The sequence below is a fragment of the Lichenostomus cassidix genome, chromosome 6 (assembly GCF_008360975.1).
Source record: "Lichenostomus cassidix isolate B80296 chromosome 6, HeHo_3.0, whole genome shotgun sequence".
In the NCBI taxonomy this organism is placed as follows: domain Eukaryota; kingdom Metazoa; phylum Chordata; class Aves; order Passeriformes; family Meliphagidae; genus Lichenostomus; species Lichenostomus cassidix.
The window spans coordinates 3,303,697-3,321,430 of record NC_139487.1 but is presented as its reverse complement, the minus strand read 5'-3'; the positions used below and the strand labels follow the sequence as shown (position 1 = coordinate 3,321,430).

The window sequence follows — 17,734 nt, the reverse complement described above, 5'->3', positions numbered from 1 at the left end:
AGCTGGATAACTTTAACTTAACTAACTTAAATTAATTAGATTGCTTTCCACTGTGTCTATATTGGCCTTGCTTGACCAGAGGCACAGGATGGGGCCAGGGGAGGAGAGCAGTGGCCACAGGGACAACTTTGTTTAAAGACAGGTATTGACTGTGTGGTTGTGAATTTCTGGAAGAGCCTTTTGGCTCTGTGTGATGTTTCACTAACCCACTGTAGAAAATCCAGATCTATTTCATGTGGCAAGTGCTGGATGGGCTTGGAGCAGCCTGGACTAGTGGAAGGTGTCCCTGCCCATGGCAGGGGGTGGAACAAGATGAACTTTAAGGTTCTTTCCAAACCAAACCATTCTATGATTCTGTGCTGCTGCATGTACCTCATTTAAAATGTTTTAAATGTCTGAATTCTCTCAGCACAGACATACTTGGGACATGAGCTGGAAAATATACAGGAAGAAATATTGAAACCAGTAAAATTAATCATGTGAGGTTAGTTAAAATGTGCCTAAGTGTTGGTGGAACCACCATGGAAAGGCAGAACCAGAGAATATCCAAATGAAATGGTAATAACAGAAATATTTTCTGCCTTTTTTTTAATATAATTATGTCTGTGTTCATGTTTCTTGAAGCAGGTGTAGGAGGCACAGAAGGTGTTATCAAGTGGATCAGAGTTCCTAGTGCTGTCAGAGAGCAGTGTTTGGAGCAAGTTTAAGGCTTATTGAGGCTCTTAGCCCATTTGTGGTGCTCAGCTGGCCAGGGGAAGCTGCAGGTGCCAGGACAGCCAACACTGTCCAGCAGCATTCCAAGGGAATTCAGTAAAACTAGGCAGAGGGAAAAGTTGTTTCTGTTGGAGTCCTTTGGGTCTTTCAAGGGATTGTGCATATGCAGAGCACAGTGTGGGACAGATCATAGCCAAACCAAGCGTAAATAATAACAACTGCATAATTACTGTCAGAGATCAGATCGTTCCTTTAAAAAGCAGGACATATTCAATAATACCTGCCTCGTGGTTCACCAGATGCTTTTGACATTGTTTTTTTTCTCCAAGGTTTTTAAACTTCATTCTCCGTTGGGTTGCAGGCTGTTATTTAATAACCTTTGTCACTGCATTTGCTGGAACCTCCTGCATGGAGGCAGCATTAACTGCAGTCTAACTTCCAGCAATATCAGAAATATGCTGATGAAACAACAGTAAAACTCTGGCCTTGGGCTAAATATAAGAAATTATGGGCTTTCTGTGGAAATCCTGGAAATGTCTAAACCCTTTTTCCTTGTTAGTCTCAGAAAGCAGTCAGCAGCTAATCCAACCTGCCTGCCTGTCTGGAAGGGGCTGCAGGGGGCTTTGAGGAGGGTTTGGAGATGCAACAGGCTCTGGTATGCTGTGCAGGGAAGGCTGATCTTTTTTGGCCAGGATTTGGTGAGCAGTGGAGAAGCAGTGGTTGTAGCTGTTTGAACTGGGGACAGTAGAAAGGAAAAGTGCCAGGAAAGGGAAGAAAAAACCACCAAGCCACTTTGTTTAGGTCATTCGATGTAAGTGGTGAAGAATAATAATTTTCCTTGGGTAAAGTCAAGTAGCCTTATTTATCTGCCTATTAGGTTAGTAATTGTTCTGGCTCACACCATTTAAAATCTTTATTGACTCATTATCCTATTGCCAGTTGGTCATTAATATTTGTGTCTGCGTCACAGTACAGCTGGGTGGTTTCAAGCAGATGGATCAAAGCTTAAAAGAGCTCTTTTATAATTAATTCATTTTTTAAATCAATTAAAGAGTCATAATTGCAGATAGCAAGGAACTTTAGAACTAATTCAAGTTGCTGTGGTTCTCTGCTAAAGGAGCTGTCTAACATCTTTTAGATGTTAGACATCTAAAACAGAAACCTTAAATCCCATTTTGATAACTCATAGTACAGGTAAGGATTCTTACAGCATGACAGCTGACCTGTTCCTTTCAGGCTGTATTGCTACATCATCTTCTCCATTACAGCAATTAACTTAGTGTAACAACATACAGTACACTCCAATAAAAATCCTAAGTAAACATACTAATTTGTCATTGGTTTCATGTGACTGAAGCCATTCTGACCTCTTAAAGCCCCATTTGCTGCATTATTTCTCTTGTTTTCAGCCGAATTCTGCTATGCAGTTATTTGAGTTAGTGTTTGAGAGAGCAGCAGTGTAATTTCTGCCAGCTGAATTTGGCTTGGTTTCTCTTTGTGGCTGCAGAGGGGTGTTTCCCTCCCCTTTTCTTGCTTTTAGCTAGCAGTACAGTCAGATGGAGCAGAAACATGGCCAGAGAAGCTGATGGACACTGGAACACCCTGGGCAAGGTGACATTCAGTAACTTCCCTGGGCTGTAGAGACCCTTCTGAGCCAGGCATCAATAGTAGGTACAGCCTGTGGTGAAACACCAAGGGTTACAGCTGGGAGTGCTGTATTTATTGCTCAGATACCTGCATCCTTGATAAATCTTACCTGTGAAGTATCATAGGATTCAGTGTGCACTGAGAGGGAGTTGGTGGGTTGGAGGCTGAGAAGATGAACCACAGCAGTATTTGTTGAGTAGAGCAGAGCTCATGCTGTGCTCAAGGGATAAAGGTGAACAACCTTGTTGTTACTCATCCAGACTGTGGCAGCCAGGCACCCCTGTGCTGAAGGGTATTGGCACCCCTGGTTTAACCCAGGAGCCAGGAATGTCTCTAAATTCTCCAGGGACTGCTGTTGTTATCTTTAGGTGGGGATTTTAGGGCAGTGGATGGCTGAAAAACCCAAGAGCAGCTTGATAAGCTAATTTATCCCTTTAAAACGTAATAACCCATAACATTTACTGTGGCGCATCTTTGTTGTTGTTTTGAAAAAGTTCCACAAACCCCACCCACCTCTTCCCAGCATGTGCAGTTCCCTGGCAGATGCTTTGGGGCAGATCAGAAAGCCCATGGACAAGATCAGAAAGGCCATCGGTGACTTAAAGGCTTCTCCTGGAGCCAAGCCTAACAGAGCCTCTGTGCTGTGCTGTTATTGCCTTAATCGATTTACACAGCATTGACACGAGGTGAGCTAGTTGCTTTTTATCTTCCAAATAGCAGGGAGCTGGTCCCTTACAAGACAGAAGGTGGTTAAACATCCATAAAAGATGCTGAGCCTGTGCTCTGGCATTTGCATTTACAGCTGTGTGCTGATAGTGTGTCCATTAGCATATCCATATGAAAAGCACACAGTAGTTGGATTTTTACAACATCCTGTTGTTGGGCTGGGATAGTGCATCTGTTAGCACAGCTTTCCACAGAGCCCTTGAAAAGGGCAGCGGAAATCTGGGGAGCAGGGAGGCAGGGGAGCAGCTGGACAGTCCTGTTAAAATAAAATACCTGGAGAGTCTAACAAGGCAAAGATTGTGAGGGGAACAAGCGGAACTGGGACTGTAAAACAATTCAGGGTGTGGGGGTTCGGATGAGCTGGGAGCTCACAAAGAGCCTTTGGTAGTGTGTGTGCCGCAAGGAGTAGGAAAGCTTTGTTGTCACAGCAGATAACGTGGCTTAGCACAGGCTGTGCAGATGTTCAGAGTTCCAAGGCTTGCTGTGCCTTCGGGACATGTGATAGAAAAGGAGTTGTTCCTCCTGGAAAGAGACCTTCAGATAAACTATACAGACTCCTGTGTAAATATCTGCTCATTTGTCGTTGTACTTGACTCTTTTTGCACTTTCTACTCACAGAAGCATAGGTGTCACTGCCCTCCTGAAGCAGCAGAGACTCAAAAAGTGAAGCACTTCTGTATTGTCTGTAGCTGTTCCCTGACAGAGCCAGAAAGGGATCCAAGAATTGATGCTCAGTGGGTGCAGAGTTGTCTCAGCTCCACTCCAGGCTGTAGCATTAGCTGTGGTCTCAGTTTTCTGAGAGCAGTGGGTGTCCCTAGCCTGTATTTGTTTTCCTAGTCAGCAGTGTTCATTATTTCTTTAAAAAGATCTGTGTCCCTGAAGTTGTGGGTGCTCCTGTGCTGTCTGCACAAATTGCATGAGTAAGTGCTTGCATTTTTGGAGTTTACACATCATTAACCTTCAGGGTCTGAGAAATAGAATTCCTTCCTTACAAACAGGTGCTGTTTGTGTAAACAGTGAGAATTCAACCCTAACAAAGATAACTTGGTTTGAAATGAATTTTTAGTGGAGCAATTAGCAACTTCATAGAATCACAGAATAGTTTGGGTTGGAAACAACCTTAAAGATCATGTAGTTGCAACCCCCTGCAATGGCAGGGACCCCCCTTTTTTGCACAGAATGAAAGCTGTTGGAATATAATTCAATATATTGTCCATAAAAATATTTTGCCTAATGCAAATAAATATATTCCAGACCTGTTCATACTAACTGAATCCCCAAAGATCTGATTTTTTTTCCTTGACAGCTCCCAAAATGGAGCTTTACCAGCTATATAGGGTCTACCAGGGTTTACTTATTTAACCGCTTGCAGTGTGGTTAAAGTCTTTTAGGTGTAATATATTGAGCTGATTTAGTAATCTTCAGCCTTAAATGCATCTTGTTACTGAACTTAATGGACCAGAGAAATTTCTCTTATTTTCTGCTTTGTGCTTCCTTTCTGCAGATTCCTTTCAGAAGCACGTGCTATTTTTGTTAAATACTGAATTCGAGATTTTTGTGTTGTGGCATATTGTTGCCTACAAATCTGTTGTGTTCCCTGCTGTCCAGGGAGGTGGACTGTGATTTATGGTGTCAGATAATTTGTGCAGTAATTCTGGTATCCAGCTGTATTCAATGGCCTTTGTAGAGAATTCAGGACAGCATGGACTTTGTGTTTGTTTTGATGTGCAACTTCCAGGGTGTCTTTCTACCTCTGGACAATTCTATGTTATCAAAATACCTAAATAAAGGCACTGGTGGGGTTTTTAAAGTTTGCTTTGAGCTACAAGTTAGTGATTTTTTAAATTCACTTTTTGCTGTCAAGTACTTTCCCAAAGTGGTGTTTCCAGAGTCTTTACTTTTATAACTGTACCCCTCCTTATGTCACCCTTGCCACCCTTATTGGCCTCTTTTTGTGCCTCCTTCGTGTGTGCCTATTAATCTGCTTTTATTCATGTGCAAAGGTAATGCCCTCCTATTTTTTAATCCCTTTTGCAATCCCTCCTTTGGATCACCTCCAAATTATCCCCTTCTATATTTAGAGAGAGGTGAGCCATATGGGTCTGGAGAGGAAATTGTGCTCAGCAGATAGCAGATGTAGAGATGAGTTTCAGGCACAGGAATGCAGGAGGGATTGGGGCCAAAAAGTGCCATGTGTAAGGGTTTGTCAGGGCAGCCTTGCTAGGTGGAGCAGAAAGTTGGATCACCAGAGAAGCAGAGCTTTAATGAGCCTGGCTGTACTCAGGGCCAATGACAGGACATCAGTGAAGGGAAACTCCAGCAGGTCAGGGGACAAAAGTGGCACCAGTGACAGCAAGAGTTAAGCAGTTTGGATGTGCTGTGATGGCAGAAATCAGAGGAACGGAAAGTTCTGGGCATTGAGATAGAGAAGGAACATCCTAGAGTTTTATCCACAGTGCTCTGATGGCATTGCACCCACCAAGTTAAGAAAGGCCAGGAAATTCAGTGTTTCCATGGATTTAGGAGAGGCTTGTGCCATGTAAGGATGGGCAAAGGCACTTATGGCCTCCTTCATGCTTCTGAAATGGTGACTTTTTCAGGTGTTATTTCACCTGAATAACAGAATATAGCTGGAATAGCAGAAATACAGATTTGCAGAGAAAATACAGCACATTATTGCCACAAATACACTTTTTAAGCAGAGCAAATGTCCTCTCCTCCCACCAAGCATTTCTACAGCTGGACCCCAGAAGGGCTTATGGCTCTCAGCCAGTGCTGAGCCAGAAAAACCCTTTTTCATCCTCAGGTGTGTGTGAGGCTCCCAGGGAGGTTCTCCTGGGAAAAACCTGCAAGATCAGGAGATGTGATCAGCACCAGCACCTGGCCCTTGCAGAGGGCACTACCTTTAGCCCTGCCCAGGTGGGAGGATGGCATTGCTGCCCAAGTCCTGGTTTTACTTTGTGGCTTGTTTGCAGGTGCTGTTGGTTCCCTGTCTTTCAGACAAGGTTTTAGAATGCTGAGAGGTTTACACTGAAGCACACTGGTATTTGTCCACTGATGTGAAAGAGCCAAATAGCATAAGTGCTCAGCATGCTTTCTTTTAAATTAAAAAAATACCCAAAGCACTCTGAAAAACCAAAAGCAGAATAAAAAGCCAATTTTGGAAATCTCGTGAAGCACATTTCCAAACCCTTTTGAAGCTGATGTTGGACAGTCTCCAGGCTCAGGCTTGCTGGCTCTTTCAGGGTTTTGCTTTCTGCCCCACTGCCCATCTGCACAGCATCTCTGGCTGTGGGCAGGACTTTCCCCCTGCTCCTGTCTTAAGGAAACCCTTCACTGCAGAAGACAGTGGGAACAGATGGGAAATCTGAAGTTTAGCCTTATACCATTTAGTCCTTAGTTGCTGCAGCATAATGTGAATTTAGGTTGTGATGGTTTCCAGCCCAGATTCCAGGACCATTGCTTTTCCTACTGGTGTCACAACCTTTACATCATCTAAAAGAACAGGTTTTGTGTTTTATGTGCCCAAAGGCTGCCCATAAAGGTTGGCAAGGGCAGTTGGCTAAGTCTGCACAAGGTCAGCGAGGATGTCCAATAATTGTCCTAACACTTTACCTGTTATGGAACAATAATGAGAGTTTTTTTCATTATTTTCGGGTGAGTGAGCCTGGCAGATGCTGACAGCCAGCAGATGTGTAAAGTTCGAGGTGATTTGTAAGGGACTGGCTCATCTGACGCATGGTAATTGCATTGTGGGACATTGTCACTCAGCCCCGTGTCCTGCTCCTGCACAACGAGGTAAAGGTCAGTTCAAAGAGCTGCTGCAGCACTGGGGGCAGCTCAGGGCTGGAATGAAACCCCTCACATCCCCCTCTCCCCTGGGCAGGTGCTCAGAGCCAGGTGGGTGTCCCAGCTGTGGATTTAGGGATCATTCAGGCTACCAAGTGGTTGTTTGGATCTGGAGTGGGTTTAAATCCCTCCTCTGGTCAGGCCTGGTGGGATAGCTCTGTGCTCATCTGTTCACTTTTCATTTGGGGCTTGGAAGGTTCTTTTTGTGACTTTTCCCTTCAGTGCCTGTGTGCTGTAGCAGCTCCCCAGCAGAGCAGGCACTGGCTGCTGTCACTGTCACTGTGTGACACAGCTGGAGGGGACACTGGCCTTTCCCTCTGCTCCCTGCTGCCCTCCCCACTCTGCCAGCCCCTCCAAGAAGGGCTCTGACAAGTTTCTTTTGCCACTTCAGCTGAGTTTGGCATTTGTGACACCCTGCAGGGTCAGAAGCTGCTCTCCCTCACACAGGTGAAGTTCCCCCATTCCTGCTCGTGGGCTTTAGGAGGGATATGAGCATCATGCTGGAAACAGAGGGGATTTGTCTGATGCTGAGCCTGCTGATGGCCCCAAGCAGGGAGGGAGAGACAGCCTTGGGATGTCCACAGCTACCTGGACCATGCTGAGTCCCTGCAGCTCACTTTGTGCTCTGATCAGGATCAATTCCTGGTGCTTATGGAGATGGAGAGGGATCTTTATCACGCCCAGGATGTGTGGAAGTCAGCTGAAGGCCTGATGTCCTGGGTGTGCCTGTGCTTCTGTAATAGACCTGCTGATAAATCTGTAACACGCTGGAGATCTCGATAAAACGTGTGTCGTGTATTTCATCTCCTGCTGCCTCATTCTTCTGTGCTTGCAGGTATCTAATCCCTTGCTCTTTATCTTATAAGACATCACATTACAAATCTTGTTCTTTATTCTTCTCCTGACATTCCCACACTTGCCAGCAGTGGGAATTGCAGCACTGTGCTTTGCTGGGAGTGCGAGCAGTGGGTCAGTTCAGAGGCTGGAGCTTTCTCTTGAAGCTTTGCAGATTCAATGAGCAAAGCATCACCTGTCAGACAGAGACCTTCAAGCCACCTCTTTTAGTTTTTCCTGCTGCAAAACCTGCCTGACCAGGGAAACTGAAGGGGAGTTTTGCTGTAAGCATGATTGGAGCCAGGTTTTCCACCGTGTAGAGCTGTTGGTAAAAGCTCTCCCTAATTATTTAAGCTCTGAGTTTATAGTTGGAGGCCTGCAGGCTCTGCTCACCATCCCTGTGCTGAGATCCAGGGATGGATTCATCCCAGTGTGGGTGTGTAATCCTGAATGTACAGCTGAGTGTGACTGTTCTGTGCAAGGATTTGGCAGAGAGCTAACAGGGGGTCTTTGCAGAGGTGCTAATTGGGAAGGAAAAGGTGGCTTTTCATTGGAAAGATATTTTTGTAAAAAACAAATCTTCTCTAGAGTTTTTGTGGATTTTCCTTTTGTTTAGTGTTCCAGGATACTTTTGGAAGTCCTTTTCATGTGTCACCAGAGGACTCCCATTTTCTGTCTAGCTTGCCTAACTCTTTGTAGACCTGATCCTAAGCAATCCTGAGCTCATTTCTTGGGATAGTAATTGCTGTGGCCATGAAGGCATGAAGCACTCTGGGATGTGTCCAGACTGCTTCTGCTTTGGCCAGTCCTTTCAGATATGTCAATCTGGTTTTCATCTAAAATGATGAGAAAGAAGTGAAGTTTATAGTACAGGAAAGCTGAATCTGTGCTTTCACCAACTGACCCCTGAGGGTGCTGGTTTGTCTGTGGTTTGTGTTGTCCCTGGATTCATTATGTTGACCTTTAGGAAGAGAAAAAGTAGATTCTTATTCAACAAATGTCTGCTTCCAGGTAGTTGTGGATCATGGGAATATTTTTTCCCCTAAGAGTGTGCAGAGAGGCTTTGCATTTAGAATACATTTCTTTTCAACCATGGTACACTGTATTAAAGTTTGTTGTGTATCCAAATTATACTGCTTTGCTTTTTAACTCCAGCTGAAACTGTGTCTTGAATAACAGATGTGGAATATTGTCATCCCACTGTCACACCAATTGTTCATTGTTCTGAGAAGGTCACATCATAATTCATTAACAATAATTATTCCCTGGGTACAACCTGCACTTCTTCACTCAATTGCTTCATTAACTTGAGAGTGAATCTCACATTCAGTGCTCCAATCAATGAAGATATATTTATAATGTACAAGTGGATGCTATTAGTTACAATATATTAACTGCCTAATTTAAAAGAGAAAAGCTATCTTTATGAAGGGCAATTAACCACTAAGTGTAATTGATAATTCACATATCTATGATTAGGAAAGACAAATAATAAGAAAGAAATGAATCACCAGCATTATTAAAGAAGACACTGGCGTGCAGTTTCAATGAGCAGAAGGGGCTCTCTGGGTCAGGACCAGATTTCCAAGAATCCTTGGATGGAAAGTTCATCATGGGATGCATTGTCTTGAGGTGGTTTTGGTGTTTGCACCAACCAGTTGAGATCATCTTCCCTACAAAGCTACCCCTGCATGTTTTGTTGTCTTGAGAATCAGTGCAGGGATTTTCTTAATAAAAAATTCCTTTTTCATTTTAATCAAAGAAGAGTTGTAGTATTTTTATAAGAATTTATAAGCCTAGTTCCAGACTTACCTAAGTGTCTGAACCTGCGTGTGCTCAGGTCCTCAAAGATAATTATGCACAAATTCACATGAAAACTGACAAAAATTGGGCATTTTCACATATTATGGAAGCTGAGTGGAAGTCCCTTAGGCAAACGTTTGGGGTTTTTAAATTGTGATACATTTTCAGGCCTTCTGATTTTCTGTGGCCACTTTGAAATCCATTGAGTCTCCAAATATCTGACAGCTTATCCTTAAGGAAGAGGCTTTTTGGGGACATTCGCAGCAGGACACCAGCTTGGGTCAGGAAACAAAACTGCTCAGAGGCACAGGACTTGCAGAGGATTCACAGAATCCCAGAATGTTTGGGTTGGAAGGGACATTAGAGATCATCCCTTTCCACTCCCTGCCTGCAGGGACACCTTCCACTATCCCAGGCTGCTCCAAGCTCTGTCCAGCCTGGCCTTGGACACTGCCAGGATGGGGCAGCAACACAACTTTTGCAGAGTACTGACCCACAGGAGCCATGTCCTTGTCTCTGGACACTCGTGGCCATGTTTTCTTCCCCTGAGAAGCCACTTACTTGTAAACATTTATTAATGAATCTCTTGGAGTGCCAGATTTTTCAGGATCATCCACCAAGTAACAGCACAGGTGTTTCGTGAGAGATTTAATGATAAATGTAGCTTTATCCACCCCAGTGTTGATAAAACATCACTGAATGAAGTGGCAGCTGCAGTGCCCAGAGTCGGGATTTCAGGTGTATCAGGATTTCAGGTGCATCTGGTCCCAACAAGGGATCCTCCTCATTATTTGGAATATCACCTCTGCCGTTTTGGCAAAACTGTCACTCTTACCTCCCTTTCTCCCTCTCATTAACCCCTCTGCCCCTCTCCCTCCACAGGATCAAAGCCTCTGGGCTGAAGCTGCAGCTCTGCACCAACGAGACCCAAGCAACCCGGGAGAATTTCGTGAGGAAGCTGCAGGGTCTGGGCTTTGACGTCTCGGTGGCCGAAGTGACCGCGCCGGCTCCGGCTGCCTGCCGCCTCCTGAGGGAACGTGGCCTGAGGCCTCACCTGCTGGTGCACGATGGTGGGACAGCCTGCAGGGACACTGGGAGGGAGGGGAATGCTCTGTTCTCCTCTTTGGTTCAGGACAGATGAGGAGGGGTGTGAAGAGCACTTGATTCAGACCAGGATGTGTTTATTTTCTCGTGTTTTGTGTGTGGGTGAAGGGAGGCACAGATCTGGGAAAACACCATCACTTCGCTTCCACAGAACCTGAAATGGTGAGAGATTTGTGACTTTTTTTTCCCCTCCTTCTGTAGATCTTGTCCCTGAATTTGCTGAGCTTGATAAGACAAACCCAAACTGTGTGGTTCTTGGAGATGCAGCAGAAAACTTCACCTATGCCAACCTTAATGAGGCTTTCCGACTTCTGATTGGGATGGAGAAGCCTGTTTTGATCTCCCTTGGAAAAGGGTGAGTTAAGCTCTGTTTTTTCCTCAAGTCTCTGCATGTTTTGATTTCCCCCAGTGTCTTTAATGAAGGCCAGAAGTTGGTGTGGGCACTCACAGTACCAACTTTTCAGTTTTTAATCTGTGTGTCTGGGCTGAGAGCCTGATCTGCTCAGGAACTCAGGAATGAGGAGGACTTTTGTTGTTTTAAGAGAGCCTCAAAACCCTGTACAAATCATGGAGAGTTTGGATTTGGATGTGTATGAACCCAAGTGAGTGAATATTTAGAATATCAGAGGTGAGAGCTGTTGGTTTAACTGCTGCCTGTAGTCACATATTCCTCTCTGAACTGACTATAAATGATTTTTCATAGTGAAAGAAACCCAAAATTCCCACAGGCCACGCTTGGATAAAGGGCTCTTGGTGTAGATTTTTCATGCAGTTTGATGCTTTTGAAGTGGTAGATCACTTGTTTTGCTAGTTTTAATATCAGACGGCATTTTTAATTATTCTCTGCCCATTAAAGGTAAATTTTGACCTCCTGCTTTCACATGCAGGAAAAAAATTCAGTCAGGGATTTTGAATGTTTTCCTGAAAACAATTAATTCAGATGTATTCTGATATTTTAAGCAGGAAGTTATTAATTCCTGTGCTGATATTGACAAATCCCAACCGCCTCCAAAGAGTTATTCTTATCTTTTGTGTGATGCATGGGTTTAAAAGAGACTGTGCATGTTTAGCTTGGGAAAACTGCAGTGACAACTTTGCTCAGTGGTTCAATAGCCTGTAATGGGCATGAAAACCTTCTTAGTTTGTGGGTTATTGATCCAGCTGGGGAGAACTTATCAGTGGGAAGGAGCAGTTAAATTCATTGTGTTGCCTTACCTGACACTCAGGCTCTAATCCTCCAACAGGCATGAAAAATCCTTACTGTTCCTCAGAAAGATAAGGAGGAAATGTTGAGCCAACAGGAGAATGGCTGATGTACATAAAATAATCAAATTTTGTGTTATGTAACACCATATTTCAAAATCAGATACAGAATCGTTCTTTGTTTAGGAATTGTGGTGTGATCAGTGCAAAATGCCTTTGTATTCTGTGCATGGAAAATGTTTATTTGGTCATTCATCGATACAAACAGCTCTTTTTTGTTACTTTTTGGAAATACTATTTTTCATTAAAATTATAAAGATTTTTGGATATTCAGAGCTCAGTTTGCACCAAGAGTATATTGTTTTTTGATGGCTGACCATTGAGGTAATGTGAACACAAGTTCTCTGGTGAGTTCTCTGACCCAAAGGAGGGAGATTATAAATTGTAAGAATTGCTCTCTTGACTAGAGAAGCCTCATTGATGCAAAGGGCCGAATACAAAATTCAGCTTCATTTTTAACCTGCAGAACCAGCACAACTGGCTGGGCCTTAGCAAGGTGCCTGCCTTGGGCCAGCAGGTTGGTTTTGGTAGAAGTTTTCTTTCATTCCCTAGAAAACAAAAGTGTGAGAGTCACTGAAGCAGAATGCCCTGCTCCTGGAAATGGAGTGATTTACATTTGGCATCTGTTTTGGGCTGAGAGTGGGAATTGGCTTTGTAATTTCTTCTGTCATGCCACTGTCAGAAAATTAAGCTGTTTACACCAGACTATAGAAGGTTAATGGCTGTTCCAGCAAAGGTCAAGTGGTCATTTTAAAGGAAGGCTATGCTGAATAATCGAAAATGGCAGAAGGATAAGGCATAAAATCTTAGCTGACTGCTCATCCTACCTTTTTTTTTCCCTGTCATATAGAAAGCTGGTTTTGCTCTGATCAGGAGAGCTTGGAAGACCTGTGTGAATGTGCATTGCTATTCCAGAAAAACTCCTTTCCCTGAGCACTGCATGCTCCCCAGCCTGTCCTTCCTTCATTCCTGCTGTCAAACCAAGGCCTGGGATTTTCTGATTACTTCACTTTTTATGCAGCCATATGGTCATCTATAAAGGTCCAGAAATAATAAAATGTGGTTTCTTTGTCTTTAACTGCCAGCGCTTCCATTTCATGGGAACTTTATCACTTTCATTTCCAGACGCTACTATAAAGAAACTGATGGTCTGAAACTTGATGTTGGAGCATATATGAAGGCATTAGAGGTATTTTATAGCTTGAATTATGCTTACTCGCCCTGTGCACCTTGTTAAAGGAGTAACTGGGATAAATATGGGTCATCTTCTGTAATCACTCACCTTGGTGGAGGGAATTTTCACACACTGAAACTCATTTGCTGCACACTAAAGATGGGTGGATTCCATTTGTTTTCTGCCTTTGTTCTTTTTTTGGTTTAAATTTGTTTTACTTAAAACGTGAACTTTTTCCATTGTGGTGCCTTTATTGCAAGTGAGGCCCTTGAAAGGAGGAATCAGAAAAGAAAAAAAATGGAATGTTCTGTGCAAGATACCCAGGAAGACCTGAAGGTCCATGTTATGTGTTGGGCTTTTATTTGTCTAGGAATAAGCTGGAAACAATTTTTTTCAGCATAGCACTGATACTTAGTTGCACAAAAATGTACTTTTTAAATCTTCCTTTTCAAATGTAACATCTCAAAACCCAGATTTGAAACTCAGTTTTTGCTTGAATCCTTAAAATCACTGGTGGTTGAAGAAAACCTTGACATCTTTTAGGGCCCTGCAGTACTTTTGATAGTTTTATACAAAGGATATTTGTTATGTCTCTTAGAGTGATGCTCTTAACAAAATGAGCAATGCTGGAACTGAGTTTGAAGGGTACTGCTACGGGTGGAGATTGTGAAAGATTTGTAACTTGAGGTTTTTCAAGAGCATTTTCTGCCCTGCCAGAAAACTTTAAACACTTCTGCTATCCCAGTTCTCTGATATTCACTTTCACCTGCTAATCCATTTTGTTATTTAAGGGTGAAAAGCAATAATCATGTAGGTTTTATAACTGGAGTTATGGAGTTGAACAAATCCTTTTCTGATCAGCGTTTTTTGTGTTACCCTCTGTTTTTTTCTTTTTTCCCAGTATGCTTGTGATGTCCAAGCTGAGGTTGTGGGGAAGCCAGCAAAAAGGTTTTTTGAGTCAGCCCTGGCAGAGCTGGGAGTTCCCCCAGAGCAGGTAAGGTTGTGGTGCCATGACCATGGGCTGTGCCATATATTTATGCCCACTGATGCTTTTTTCCTGCTTTGCTGTAACTTTGGAAAGTTACTAATGAGGCTGAAGGGAAATGTGACCAGGACTGAATGCCTGGCAGAGGCAAAAGAGGTGTCCCAATGCCTGGCAGTCTCCTTGGAGACTGCAGGGTGGTGGAATTGATCCCAAAATGTTATTTATTTCCTTTGCTGTCACACTGACTACCTTTTTTTTTAGAGAAAGGGAAAGGCAGAAATAAAATATTTTATAATTTTCGTGAATGGGAAGCACTGACTGACCCCAAACCTCCTCTTTTATTCCTGGCTTCCCAGAAATAGCTGAATGTGTTGTGCTTCCTCAGTTCAGCCCATTTTCCCCCTCTCTGTAGTTGTTCCCAGCTCCTCTTTATTGATTTGTTGTTCTGTCACCCAGGACATAAGGATGAGTATGAGAAGACTCACAAACAGCAGTGAATTACAACACAGTAATTCCATCAGGGGGGTTTGGGTGGCATTATAAACAGCAGGACTGAAGTTTGGGTGGCTTGTAGGTCCCTGGAGCCTGGAGATGAAATTATGGCCCTGTAATTCAGAATGTGCTTGGGTTTTATTTTATTATAGAGTGGGGAGATGGAAAAGACCTAGTGGGCCATCTAATCCATCTCCTTCCCCATGCAGGAATGTTCCCTGCTCCACAGTTTATTAATGTGTTGTCCAGAGTGGTTTTCAGAGAGCCAAACAACTGTCAGTACCCTGGGGATAGTGTTCAGCCCTGGAGGTGTTGTGGGAAGACAGCTTTTTCTAAGATTCATTGGGATATTTCCCCTTTAAACTGCATCTCCTTATTTCTAGTTTTACTCTAGTTAACACCTCAAATAACTGCTTTTCTTCCTGGATATTTTCTGATGTGGGTATAATATTTAATATTCAGAGAGACTGGAGATGAAGGGAGTATGTGCCTAACCAAGGAGGAGAGCAGCAGACACCACTGTGTAATGAATGGCATCAGTCACTCCATGCTTTCCACCATGGAAAAAATAATCCACACTGCTGGAGTTAAAACCTGGATCATGGTTTGCATGTGTGCAGGAGGAAGAAATTACAGCCAAGCAAACTGCCTTAATTCTGACATCTTTTCCTAACTTTGGAGTGCCTGACCTTGCAACTTTAATGTACTTTTGGAGAAGGTTTTGCAGGTTGGTTTAGTTCATGGTACACGGTAGTAAAACCTCAGTATATACAGTTTAAAACCTCAGTACGTTCCTGTAATGCTCTGCATTACATTTTAATCTGTCTCCTGAATGAACTCTGCATTTGTAGTGACATGACAGGGGCTGGTTCTACTTGCCTTTGCTTTTACAAAATGTTTATTCCAATAATTTATTCCACCTGTGGAATGCATGTAATCCATACTATCATTAAACCATTTTAGGTGAGCTGTGCTTTTGAAAACATACTACAATTTTCTTTCACTTGGCTTTTAATGAAAAATACCTTTTTAATAAAGCTGTCTCACCACAGTAATTCGAGACAGTAGCAATTCTGAAATTCCTCAAGCTGCTTTAATCAATAAAGTTATCACCAGTCGTTTCCCTTGATAACTGATTCTTACTGAGACCCTGACTTTGCCTTCTGCTGCTGAGATGTTTTCAGCCTGAACTTAGAATAAGAGGAACTCCCCAAAGTCCAATTTTCATTTTAACCTTTCCTCAATGGCCTAGAAATAACAGATTGCCAGTATTACTTTAATAGATTGGAAATTTAAACCTCTTAGAGGTAACCAGACCTATCTTACAGTTCAGTAATATGACAAAGAATAACACATCTTAAAGGTTACTGAAATGCCTAATTCATATGTTTTAAGGCAGCTGTAACAGTGGATGATTTTTACAGCTTTACAATAAAACCTAAATAATGTTAAGGTTCTGGTAGTTTTATATAATCATAAAAAGTTCTCTGTGTGGCAAATTATCCTGTTTTAATGGGAGTTATGGCAGGTCATACTGGAGTCCATAAACTACTGCTAGTTAAGCAATTCCCATTGCTGCCACCTGCAAGTCTCAGGTGGGAGTTAGTGGTGCATGAGAGCAGAGGGAGGTCACCCAGGGGTGGCACAGGGGACCTCCTCCTGGGCCAGTGTCCCTTCCTTGCTCACCAGCCACCACAGGGCAAGATCTTCCACAAGTGGCCAAGGGAAGTTTCTAGCTTCAATCCAGCTGAAAGCTCACTGAGAACTGTGTGGCTCTGCACCTTTGGAGTCCAAGGTAGAAACATAATTATCAGTAATGTGGGATCCTGAAGCCTGGGAGGTTATTCCTTGGGCCAAAGAGAACAGGGTGAAAAGGAAATGTATTTCTTGTGCAAAGGGTTTAGTACATTACAAGGTTTGGTGTATAAGCTTTATTTCTGTATAGTCCTGGCACATTTAGCTTGATTAAGGTTATTAAATCTATAGCAGAAAATCTGTTCAGACATAAATATGCCTGACTCTAGAAGAATTCTCTTTGCTAAATATCCTGGTGGAGTTAGCACACTGCCTCCTGTGCATCTCTCTTCATCCTCTATAGGCTCCAGCCTCCAAAACAGCTCACCTGAGCTTGTCCTGGTAACACTGCCCTGCAACTCCAGCAGGGCTGGGTAAATCAGGGTGTTCTCATCTTTCTGCCTCCTTCATTTCCTTCCTCTGTGATTCCTTTTCCGATCAGACATTTTTCTGTGATTAGTTAAATAATGCTGAAACTCTTTGCAGACAAAAACCATCTAAGGTTCCCACTCACCACCCCAAGAGCATCTCTAAGGACTTCCTAGTTTTGGCTGCTCACCTCCATTCAGCTCTGGGTCTGTGGCACAGGCAGCACCAGTGGGATTGCTGACTGTGGGGATTATATTTTGCCTTTCCACTCCAAATTCTTGGGGGTCCTGTTCATCTCCTCTGTTCTCACTCCCCTCTGGGCTGAGTCTGATGGGAACCCTTTGAGAGCAGTGTTCTCCCTGAGCTTTGGCACATGTGCTTTATTTACTGTGTGTGTACAACCACACACACCATCTCTCACCAGCTTAGGGAAATCGAAATTACACCCATCCTGAGACTTTGATGATTTGTCTTAAAACCAGAGAGACTAACTGCATTTTCCCCCCTTCTTTTTTGTTAATTTTTAACCAATCTAAAAAAAGTAACTTCTGCAGAGCGATTGAACAGATTAATGGTGTGATCCCTGTGTAAAATGTGAACACAAATGGAGATCTTTTAATTCCTGCTTTCAGTGGGTATATGACCTTTCAGTTTTATATCTCTCTCTCTCTTCTTACCATATTGCAGTCAGAGAGGAAGTTAAACCCACGTTTGACAGGTAGAGTTTTTTTATTTCCCTTGACAGCGCACCTTTTGACCTCTATCTTCTTGCCAATGATTTTTTAAATCCTAAATGATTTGGGAATAATTGCTCCTCCTTTAGTGATTATTGCCCTTCACCGATAGTAAATCTGTGAAATCCCTGGGGGCTGGAGCACATTTTTGTATGCGTGTGCCACAAGCTGGCCTGGACAGGCATCGCTGCTCAGCTGCAGCTGCACTTCCAGAGATCACAGTCTTGCAGGAAAACTTCCCTGGAT

At 43.2% G+C, this 17,734-nt stretch overlaps 1 protein-coding gene and 1 long non-coding RNA gene across 2 annotated transcripts in view; both read left to right on the top strand.

Moving 5' to 3' along the window:
- Nucleotides 1–17,734, top strand: part of LOC146435053 (uncharacterized) — a 230,700-nt gene that overhangs the window by 161,305 nt on the left and 51,661 nt on the right. The window lies entirely within an intron of this gene.
- The window catches only part of LHPP (phospholysine phosphohistidine inorganic pyrophosphate phosphatase), a 68,968-nt gene that overhangs the window by 949 nt on the left and 50,285 nt on the right, over nucleotides 1–17,734 (top strand). The window contains exons 2-5 of the mRNA XM_085064631.1: nucleotides 10,456–10,643; nucleotides 10,879–11,032; nucleotides 13,066–13,129; nucleotides 14,016–14,108. Coding sequence (XP_084920757.1) covers nucleotides 10,456–10,643; nucleotides 10,879–11,032; nucleotides 13,066–13,129; nucleotides 14,016–14,108 — 499 coding nt within the window. The remainder of the gene's footprint in view (nucleotides 1–10,455; nucleotides 10,644–10,878; nucleotides 11,033–13,065; nucleotides 13,130–14,015; nucleotides 14,109–17,734) is intronic.